Raw genomic sequence first — 11213 nt, forward strand, 5'->3', positions numbered from 1 at the left:
TGGCTCAGGCTGATGATCAGGTCCACCAGCCTTTGTGGGCCGATTAGAAGTCTTTTAGAAACTATGGGAGAACGTGTGGTATAAGAGCCTACAGAGAACAGAATAGACAGGGAGAGAGCACATGTCAAGTGGGATGTGGGTGGGGAGGAGGTATGTGGAGCAGGACACGGGCAGGGAGGGGGGATGCATGGGGCAGGACACCAGCAAGGAGGGGATACATGTAGGGAGGTGACAAGTGGAGTGGGACATGGGCAAGGAGGGAATATGTGTGGGACGGGGGGGGAATGTGGGGGGGGGGCGGATACACATGAGTAGGTGGGATGTGTGGGGTGGAATGCAGAGGGGATACACGAGGAAGTGGGATGGGTGGGATGTAGTGGGGGGGAACATGGGGAGGTGGGACAGGTTGAGTGGGATGCAGGTGGGGGATACACATGGTGGGGTGGGATGCAGGGGGGGATACACATGGTGGGGTGAGATAGGCTGCAGGCAGGGAAACGCATGGGGAGGTGGGACGGGTGGGGTGGGATGCAGAGGGGATACATGGACCCGGACTGGGAGAGGAACCCCTACAAATTTCACACACTTCGGCTTGAAGCCAACATCTGTTTGGATGGCTGTAAAGGGGCCCCTGCGAACACGTGGGATGGGATGGGGCGAGACGGGGGTCTCCAGGGAGGGCAAGGCAGGGCTCCTCACACATAGTTCTTAAGGGCATAGCTCCCCAGGCTGGAGTGCTTCACCACTTTATACTTCATGGGGTATGGCGCATCTTGGCTGGGGGGGCAGGAGCAGCACAATATGGCCCCCCCAAACACCAAGAGGGCACTTGCGGCCCAGCCCACATAGAGGGAAGCCCCCAGCTCCCTCTTTAAAGCCTCTGGCACCATGGGGTTGTAGAAGTTGCTGATGATGGTGTTGGCCGACCAGGACACAGGGATGAGCAGACCAATCCCAGCTAGAATGAAGACAGCCCCGGCGGTGATGGAGATCTTGGCCTTGGCCCCCTTGTCATCGACGCACCTGGTGCACTCGGCCCCAAAGATGGCAATAAGGAGGGCAAGGAAGGACACCACAATGGAGACCACAACTAGGGCTCGGGCTGCCTGGAGGTCCGAGGAGAGGTCCAGCAGCGAGTCGTAGACCTTGCACTGCATTTGGCCTGTGCTCTCGTACACACAGTTCATCCACAGCCCCTCCCAGAACACCTGGGCCACGATGATGTTGGAGCCAATGAAGGCCGTCACCTTCCACATGGGCAGCGCACAAGTCAGGATGGTGCCCAGCCAGCCCAGCACCGACAGGGCCAGGCCCCCCATCTGCACAGCCATCACCGTCATGGCTTACGGGCAAGTCAGGCTCTCACCTTTGGAGACAGTGGGAAGAGCGGTTTAGAGATGCTGCACTGCACACACACCCCGCAAACCGAATGCCGGTAATTTGTAGGAGGTGAAACCAGGGGCTGCACCAGCAGGGCGAGCTGGAGCAAGGCCCCAGATTAGGTGATCAGACTCAGAAGACTTGGCTCTGCCACAGTCTCCTTGGGTGACCTGGGCAAGTCACTCTGACCTTGCTGTGCCTCGGTTTCCCATTGCTACGATGTGAGAAGAAGTGGCACTTGGGGTCTTATGCTGGGCATCTGCACCACAGGCCAAGTTCTAGGAGACAGAGCTGGCTTCCCATAGGCAGAGCAGCCGCGATACCCACGGTTACCTTCGCCCAACCCTGTCCGTTATACCCCCAATGCCAAACTTTACCTGGTCAGGCTGAGCTTTTTCGGTGACTGCTCTTGCATGAAAGTGGATTGTGTGTGTGCATGTGTACATGTATGTACGTGTGTGTAACCCTTCTGCCCATTTAAGTTGGCAGCAACAAGGGCCGGGTTCTGTATCTAGGGGTTCCGTTTCAATAACACAATGCAAAACCGGCTCGAGCCCCCACCCAGTGACCTGGGACAATTACATACCACCCCCTGGGCGCCTCTAAGAGGCAATACTTCCCCTCTCGCAAGCACGGAGTCTGAGTGTAACAGAAAATGTTTAATAACATGAGGTAAACAACATCAGCATTAAATTGGAAAAACACCAGAACTAGAGTTCTTAGACCAAACCATGAGCGAAGACCCACCCCAGCAAATTGGGCCGTGTCCTCTCCCATTGGTTCTTGAAACCAGCGACCCAAGAATCACCAAAGTCCCAAAAGTCCACCAATCCCAAAGTCTCTTGGGTCCAGCAACCCAAGAATCACAAAAGTCCGACAACCCCCCCCAAAGTCTCTGTCCATGATCAGTGCAGCCCCAGAGTTCAAAAGGGGGGGAGAGGGCGAGCAGGGTGTTAAGGGGCACCTTACGTGATCCGAGGCCAACCGGCTGCTTCTCCGTGGGGTTCCACCGCAGCCTTCACCACGAACTGCTCCATTCCACCTGCCGTCCCACTCCTGCCGTCCCCGAACTGCTCTGGCAGCTGCTCCGCTCCGCTCCGCTCCGCTCACCGACCTGTGAGCCGTGCCGCTCCACTCCGCTCACCGACCTGTGAGCCACGCCGCTCCGCTCCGCTCCGCTCCGCTCACCGACCTGTGAGCCGCTCCGCTCCGCTCACCGACCTGTGAGCCGAGCCACGCCGCTCCGCTCACCGACCTGTGAGCCGCTCCGCTCCGCTCCAGCCGTCCCTTGGGCTGCTCCCACAAGGCTCTGCTCTGCTAGCTGCTCCTCCAGCCGCTCCGCTCACCGACCTGTGAGCCGCTCCGCTCACCCCCGCTAAGCTAAGTTAGCTTAGCAATAGCTTCAGGCTCCCCCACTAGTTAACACAGCCTCTGTGATCTCAGCTCTTAAGTAGCTTTAGCTCTTTTGTGATTTCAGCTCTTAGCGATTTCAGCTAGTAGTAGGGGAGCCCCAGTGCTGGTGCACTATTGGTCCAAAGTGAACTCAGCTCAGCAGTCTGTAACTAGACTCCTAAGGGAATCAAAGTTAGCTCTGACATTCAACAGTGGAGAGAGGAGGAGGTGCAATTGGTGTTTCAGGCCCACAAAAAGGACCCACACCACCAGGTACCAATACCTGTCCCCATCCTCTCTCAATTCACTGGGTTTTGTAACCCATGCCCCTTGACAAGCAAATGCTACCTAGGTAATGGTGAATGATTCCTCAGTCCTTCTGTCATACAACAGTTCCACTGGCCTTGATTCACAGAATCAGGGTAACAAAACTTTATTCTTCCTGCCCCAATAACAGAGAAACTGGGGATCCCACACCAGCCAAAGTAACCACTTTGAGTTGCTGTGGTTTCATGCCAGGCGAGTGGGTGTGCCTATGCAAACAAGATCAGCCCCTGGAGTTCTTTTCCACACTCGCCATAATTCACCACCAGATGTCAGGGTAGAGCTTATCCTGACTCTGCTTACATGTGTATATGTACATATATGTGTGTGCACATGTATGTACATATGTGTATGTGTGCTTGTGATTTTCTGAATATTCCAGCTCCCCGGGCCATACTCCCCAGCCTCAGTGAGTGGCCCACACTAGCCAGCCTCTGTCCCAAATTCCAATACCTCTTAGCCTATGGTAGGTGCACTGGGCTGAGAGCCAGGAGTTCAAGACAGAACAAGAAGCAATGGTCTCAAGTTGCAGTGGGGGAGGTTTAGGTTGGATATTAGGAAAAACTTTTTCACTAGGAGGGTGGTGAAGCATTGGAATGGGTTACCTAGGGACAGGGCCGGCTTTAGCAAGAGTGGGGCCCGATTCCTGGGGGCGGGGCTTGCTGCAAGCCCCACCCCCAGGAATCGAGCTGCGCTCCGGCCGGGGTAGCCAGGCTTGGGAATCGAGCCGCGCCGCAGGGGCCGGGCCGGACCCGAGTGGAGCCGAGCCGCAGGGGCTGGGCCGGAGCCGAGCCGCGGGGGCCGGGCCGGACACGAGCCACGCTGCGCCAAGCCATGGGAGCCAGGCCGGACCCGAGCCGCGCCGCACTGCTGGGGCTGGGCCAGACCCGAACCGCGGGGGCTGGGCCTGAGCCAAGCCGCGGGGTCCAGGCCCGAGCCAAGCCGGACCCGAGCCACGGGGTCCAGGCTGGACCAGACCTGAGCCGAGGGGACCAGGCCGGACCCAAGCCAGGCCGCGGGGGCCGGGCTGGAGCTGAGCCAGGCCGGAGCTGAGCCGGGCTGGAGCCGCTGGGGCCGGCACGCTCGGCCGGAACCGGGGCCGGACTGGGCCGTGCCTCCCCGGAGCCCTTCTCACGCCCCCCCGCCACCCCAGCATACCTGGTGCTGCCTGCCCGCCCCTGCTTCTTTTCAGACTCTCCGCGAACCTCTGATTCGTGGGAAGCAGGGGAGGGGGAGGAGCAGGGGCGGAGCATTCAGGGGAGGAGAGGAGGGGGACGTGAGCTGGGGGCGGGGTGGAGAGTTGTGGCGCGGGGCCCTCTTAGCGCGGGGCCCAATTCAGCCGAATCGACTGAATCGGCCTAAAGCCGGCCCGGCCTAGGGAGGTGGTGGAATCTCCTTCCTTTTTTAAGGTCAGGCTTGACAAAGCCCTGGCTGGGATGATTTTAAGGTGACCAGATGTCCTGATTTTATAGGGACAGTCCCGATATTTGGGGCTTTTTTTAATACGGGCTCCTATTACTCCCCACCCCTGCCCCGATTTTTCTCACTTGCTATCTGGTCACCCTAGATGATTTAGTTGGGGATTGGTCCTGTTTTGAGCAGGGGGTTGGACTGGATGACCTCCTGAAGTCCCTTCCAACCCTGAGATTCTATGATTCTAAGTCTCACCTCGTTTGCTGACTGGTGGTGATACTTCTGTGCCCTGCGCTCCCTTATTCCTGAGAAAAGACTCCTGGGATAGAACACAAGTCCCTAGTAGGGCAGACTCAAGTCTCATCCACTTAGCCACATTCTCTCTCAGAAGTAATGTGCCAAGTCCATGTGCTTGGTTATTGCTCTCTGACCACTAGACAACATTCCCCTCCCAGAGCCAAGAACAAAATCCACAAATCCTGGCTCACTGTGTTCCACTGCTGTCAAGGAAACGGTTGTGTAACTCACTGGCAAGTGCCTACCCTCTAGTCAGTGGCTGGTATACATAGAGGATAACAAGCTAGTCCTTCAGCTCAAATGGCAGAGGGCTGTGCTGTGGATATGACTATCCTCAACCCAGCTTGAGGGGTCAGTACAGTTCCACAAAATGGAATTTCTGTTTGGGTTTGGTTTGGTTGGTTGGTCGGTTGTTTTTTTGTTCTGTTTTTCCGTGCAACAAACTAAAATAAAGGAACATTATTAAGGATGCATAGTCAAGCAGTCAGAAGTTATGGAATACCAGAATGAAAGGTTACCTATGCAACTTTATTCGGCCCCCTTGTACGTTATGCTGCATTCTTTTATTACATGATCACATACTAATTTTTGCACATTTTTGGCCTCATTCAGTGCTCAGGGTGCCTTGTGCTCAGGAACGAGGTAGCCGTTCAATATCTTTTCATCTTAGAATCATAGAATCATAGAATATCAGGGTTGGAGGGGACCTCAGGAGGTCATCTAGTCCAACCCCCTGCTCAAAGCAGGACCAACCCCAACTTTTAAATCATCCCAGCCAGGGCTTTGTCAAGCCGGGCCTTAAAAACCTCTAAGGAAGGAGATTCCACCACCTCCATAGGGAACCCATTCCAGTGCTTCTCCACCCTCCTAGTGAAAAAGTTTTTTCCTAATATCCAACCTAAACCACCCCCACTGCAACTTGAGACCATTGCTCCTTGTTCTGTCATCTGAGAACTGAGAACAGTCTAGACCAGGGATCGGCAACATTTGGCACGCGGCTCGCCAGGGTAAGCACCCTGGCGGGCCGGGCCAGTTTATTTACCTGCTGACGCAGCAAGTTCAGCTAATCGCGGCCCCCACTGGCTGCGGTTCGCCGTCCTGGGCCAATGGGGGCAGCGGGAATCCGTGGCCAGCACATCCCTCGCCCGCGCCGCTTCCCACCGCCCCCATTGGCCCGGGACGGCGATCGGCTGAACCTGCCGCGTCAGGAGGTAAATAAACTGGCCCGGCCTGCCAGGGTGCTTACCCTGGCGAGCCGCGTGCCAAACATTGCCGACCCCTGGTTTAGATCCATCCCCTTTGGAACCCCCTTCCAGGTAGTTGAAAGCAGCTATCAAATCCCCCCTCATTCTTCTCTTCTGCAGACTAAATAATCCTAGTTCCTTCAGCCACTCCTCATAAATCATGTGCTCCAGACCCCTAATCATTTTTGTTGCCCTCCGCTGGACTCTTTCCAATTTTTCCACATCCTTCTTGTAGTGTGGGGCCCAAAACTGGACACAGCTTCTTGTCCACTGTAACCCCTAGGTCCTTTTGTACAGAACTGCTGCCTAGCCACTCGGTCCCTAGTCTGTAGCAGTGCATGGGATTCTTCCATCCTAAGTGCAGGACTCTGCACTTGTCCTTGTTGAACCTCATCAGATTTCTTTTCGCCCAATCCTCTAATTTGTCTAGGTCCCTCTGTATCCTATCCCTACCTTCCAGTGTACCTACCACTCCTCCCAGTTTAGTGTCATCTGCAAACTTGCTGAGTGTGCAGTCCACGCCATCCTCCAGATCATTAATGAAGATATTGAACAAAACCGACCCCAGGACCGACCCTTGGGGACTCTGCTTGATACCGGTTGCCAACTAGACATGGAGCCATTGATCACTTGAGCCTGATGATCTAGCCAGCTTTCTATGCACCTTACAGTCCATTCATCCAGCCCATACTTCTTTAACTTGCTGGCAAGAATACTGTGGGAGACTGTATCAAAAGCTTTGCTAAAGTCAAGGAATAACACATCCACTGCTTTCCCCTCATCCACAGAGCCAGTTATCTCCTCATAGAAAGCAATTAGATTAGTCAGGCATGACTTGCCCTGGGTGAATCCATGTTGATGGTTCCTGATCACTTTCCTCTCCTCAAAGTGCTTCAAAATTGATCTTCATCATTTAAGGTGTGGCCCAGCGCCTTATTTACTGTCCACTATTCAAAACCTGCACCAAAAACAGAATTACTAATTTCTAATGGGCTTTTCTGTGGTGCTCATCACTACAGTACCTGAGCGCTTCAGAACACCTTGGGAGGTAGGGAGATGGTGTTATTCTCATGTTACTCTTGGGGAACTAAAGCACAGCTAGATTAAAGGCAAAAGTATTAATTAATTTGGGTGTCCAACTTGAGATGCCTAGCACCGGAATTTGACTTAACACTTTTATTTATAGCACTTTAGGTCAGAACAGGCAGTTACAATATCTTCGCACAGCTCTTGTTGAATTCAGCTGCAGCTGGGGTGCTCAGCACTTCTGCAACTCAAACCCAAGTGTCTCACGCTGGGCACCCAGAAAACAAGGAACAAACAATTAATGACCAACTGTGACATTGCATCCTACAGGAACTCTGTGGCTTAACTATGAGACCATCCTTTCTCTTCCTGCAGACCCCTGCCCCATTCACTACACACCTTCCAACTTCTGCAACAAATGAGGTTCTACAGATAAGAGACTCCTTCACTGCACCACCCTGATTCATCCCAGAGCACTCTCCATCCTGCGCAGTGAATGAGGCAGGGGTCCTCTGGAAAACAAGTATGTAATCATACCATTAAAGACTGTATTGGAATGCATATGCCCAAGGGGGCCAAATTAAGGTTGCATGGACAACTTTAATTCTTGCAGTATTGTAGCTGTGTTGGTCCCAGGACAAGGTGGCTGAAGTAATATCTTTTATTGGACCAACTTCTGAATTAGACCAAATAGTTAAAGTTTGACAAAGTTATAAGCGACTGAAAATCTGGTTTTATATCAGAAAGAGTTAGGAGACCCTAGTGCTCGGCATCACTTAACTGTTCTGAAAGTAATTCCGGGATTCTAACATATTCTCCTAGTTACAGGCTTCCTGTAGGGTTTGCACCAGTTTCAACAAAGAGCTGGCTAGCTGAAGGGTTCCCACTGCTGTAATAAAGAAGGGATACCAGCTCTGAGTGGCTTGCAGAAGGCTGAGCTCTCGGTAGGGGTGCCTGTTGAGCTGTAGCTTGTCCTGCTGTGGTTGGCTGGTCATGTGTCAGACTGGAAGATGTCATTAACCACAGAAGCTGCAGAGGGTTATTTTGCAGGGACTGTCGAAGAATGCTCGGCAATTCCTGGTAACTAGGAAGTTACTCGCTGGCTGACTAAATGTGGCTCTCATTACAGAATGGAATGAAGTAAAAACAACAGCCTATGAATCAGTGATAGTGTTTGATTACCAGACACAGCTGTGGCTCACTAGGTAGTGTCACAAAGCCCTGCAGAGTGGACATGCCCTGTTACTGCTCCAAAGAAACTACACTGCTATTTGTGTCATTTGTTCCATTGTCTTTGGTTTTAGTCTCACTTCCCTGCTCACCACTCCTCTCTCCTCCATTTTGCTCCGGCTCCTTCCTCTTCTCTCTCTCTCTGGGGTGGGCTCAGGGGCAGGGGCGGCTCCAGGCACCAGCACATCAAGCGCGTGCCTGGGGCGGCAAGCCGCGGGGAGCAGCCTGCTGGTCGCCGTGAGGGTGGCAGTCAAGCTGCCTTCAGCGGCATGCCTGCGAGAGGTCCGCCGGTCCCGCGGCTTCGGCGGCGGGTATGCCGAAGGTGCGGGACTGGCAGACCTCCCGCAGGCGCGCCGCCGAAGGCTGCCTCACTGCCTCACTGCTGTGCTTGGGGTTGCAAAATACATAAAGCTGCCCCTGCTCAGGGGCAACAGATTCCTCCTAAAAGTGGGGTGCCCACATAGCCATGCCTCCTCTGTGGCCCCACCCCTGCTCCTCCTCTTCCCATGAGGCCCTGCCCCCTGGCCAAGCCAGAAGCCAGAGCTGGGCTGGGGAGTCTGGGCCCATCCACCTGCCCAGGGTGGTGGGGCCTGAGAGCAGCCCTACCCGTGTCCCTGCCCTGCGGGCCCCCCGCCCAGGGCAGGTGTAGGGTCCGTGGCTCCCCACAGCTGTTACCCCGACCTGGCTCTGCTTCCCGGCCTGGCCGGAGGGCAGGGCCTTGAGGGCTTTAGAGCCACAGCCAGGCCATGGTAAGAGCCATGGACCCTCCATCTGCCCTGGACAAGGAGCCTGGGGGGTGGGGACATGGGCTGGGGGTTGCTCTTGGTCCCCTCCCCCCACCCTGGGCAGGTGGAGGGTCTTCAGCTCCCCACAGCTGCCCAGGCTCCCCGGGCTGCTCTTACCTGGGCTGGGCTCCAGCTTCCGGCCTGGCAGGGGGCTGGGCCTGTGGTGAAAAGTGGGAAGGGCCATGGCCTGTTGGCCCCTTTCCCTGCATTTGTTGCCCCTGGGGGGCTCCCATCTTCCTGACCTTGCAGAAGTTCCTGCTAACCATGGGAACACATCAGAGCCCCTCCTTTGTAACAGGAGCCCATGCATGATTTTGTTAGTTGTTTATGCTAATGGACACAATGAAAAAAATGCCAGGAGTCACTGAAAACTGACATGTTACAAGTGTCATCTGTTCATCACCCTGACCCACATCAGATGCTGGGGTCATCTCTTCCCAGAGCTGTTGTGGGTGTGTCATGCCCTCCTCACTTGGGGTCAGAATGGAATAAAAGGTGTTAGCATTAAGGACAAAAGATGGAGTCAGTTCTGGAGCCGGTTTTGTTCAACATCTTTATTAATGATCTGGAGAATGGGATGGATTGCACCCTCAGCAAGTTCGCAGATGACACTAAGCTGGGGGGAGAGGTAGATAAGCTGGAGGTTACGGATAGGGTCCAGAGTGACCTAGACAAATTGGAGGATTGGGCCAAAAGAAATCTGATGAGATTAAACAAGGACAAGTGCAGAGTCCTGCACTTAGGATGGAAGAATCCCATGCACTGCTACAGGCTGGGGACCGACTGGCTAAGCGACAGTTCTACAGAAAAGGACCTGGGGATTACGGTGGATGAGAAGCTGCATATAAATCAGCAGTGTGCCCTTGTTGCCAAGAAGGTCACCACCATATTGGGCTGCATTAGTAGGAGTGTTGCCAGCAGATCGAGGGAAGTGATTATCCCCCTCTATTTGGCACTGGTGAGGCCACACCTGGAGTATTGTGTCCAGTTTTGGGCACCCACAGAACTACAGACTACAGAAGGGATGTGGACAAATTGGAGAGAGTCCAGCAGAGGGCAACAAAAATTATTAGGGGATTGGGGCACATGACATACGAGGAGAGGCTGAGGGAACTGGGATTATTTAGTCTGCAGAAGAGAAGAATGAGGGGGGATTTGATAGCTGCTTTCAACTACCTGAAAGGGGGTTCCAAACAGGATGGATCTAGACTGTTCTCAGTGGTACCTGATGACAGAACAAGGAGTAATGGTGTCAAGTTGCAGTTGGGGAGGTTTAGGTTGGATATTAGGAAACACTATTTCACTAGGAGGGTGGTGAAGCACTGGAATGCGTTACCTAGGGAGGTGGTGGAATCTCCATCCTTAGAGGTTTTTAAGGCCTGGCTTGACAATGTCCTAGCTGGGATGATTTAGTTGGTGTTGGTCCTGCTTTGAGCAGGGAGTTGGAATAGATGACCTCCTGAGGTCTCTTCCAACCCTAATCTTCTATGATTCTATAAAGGAGGTCTATTTAAGTATATTAGGAACAAAAGGAATCCTGACAATGGCATTGGTCCATTGCTAGAGGGAAATGGCAGAATTATCAAAAATTATACCATAAAGGCAGAAGTGTTCAATAAATATATCTGTTCTGTATTTGGGAAGAAAACTGATGATGTAGTCATATCACATGATAACACTCTTTCCATTCCACTAGTATTAGGGGTACCATATTTCAGCAAGCAAAAAAGAGGACGGGAGGAGCCCCGCCCTAGCCCCACCCCTGTCCTGCCCTAGCCCCGCTCCTGCCCCTCCCACTTCCCCCTCAGAACCCCCAACCCTCCCCCCGCTCCTTGTCCCCTGACTGCCCCCTCCTGGGACCCCTGCCCCTAACTGCCCCCCAGGACTCCACCCCCTACCTACCTAAGCCTCCCTGCCTCTTGTCCCCTGACTGCTCCCTCCTGAGACCCTCCCCCCATCCTAACTGGCCCCCTAGGACCCTACCCCCACCTGTACCCTGACTGCCCCAACCCTTATCCACACCCCCACCCCCAGACAGACCCCTGGGACTCCCACGCCCCATCCAACCACTCCCCACCCCCTGACAGCCCCCCCCAGAACTCCCGACCCATCTAAACCCCTC

The 11213-nt window shown here is 54.1% G+C and overlaps 1 protein-coding gene across 4 annotated transcripts in view; it reads right to left on the reverse strand.

Moving 5' to 3' along the window:
• Positions 1–551: 551 nt before the first annotated feature.
• LOC117867609 (claudin-4-like) overlaps positions 552–11213 on the reverse strand; it is a 39277-nt gene continuing 28615 nt past the window's right edge. For 3 of the 4 annotated variants that reach the window (XM_034752803.1, XM_034752801.1, XM_034752802.1), the window contains exons 3-4: positions 6890–7008; positions 552–1366 (exon numbers count right to left, since the gene is read on the reverse strand). In XM_034752803.1, coding sequence (XP_034608694.1) covers positions 696–1340 — 645 coding nt within the window. In that variant the 5' untranslated portion in view covers positions 1341–1366; positions 6890–7008 and the 3' untranslated portion in view covers positions 552–695. The remainder of the gene's footprint in view (positions 1367–6889; positions 7009–11213) is intronic. The other variant, XM_034752804.1, reaches the window with a different exon arrangement.

The sequence above is a fragment of the Trachemys scripta genome, chromosome 18, assembly GCF_013100865.1.
Source record: "Trachemys scripta elegans isolate TJP31775 chromosome 18, CAS_Tse_1.0, whole genome shotgun sequence".
NCBI classification, from domain to species: domain Eukaryota; kingdom Metazoa; phylum Chordata; order Testudines; family Emydidae; genus Trachemys; species Trachemys scripta.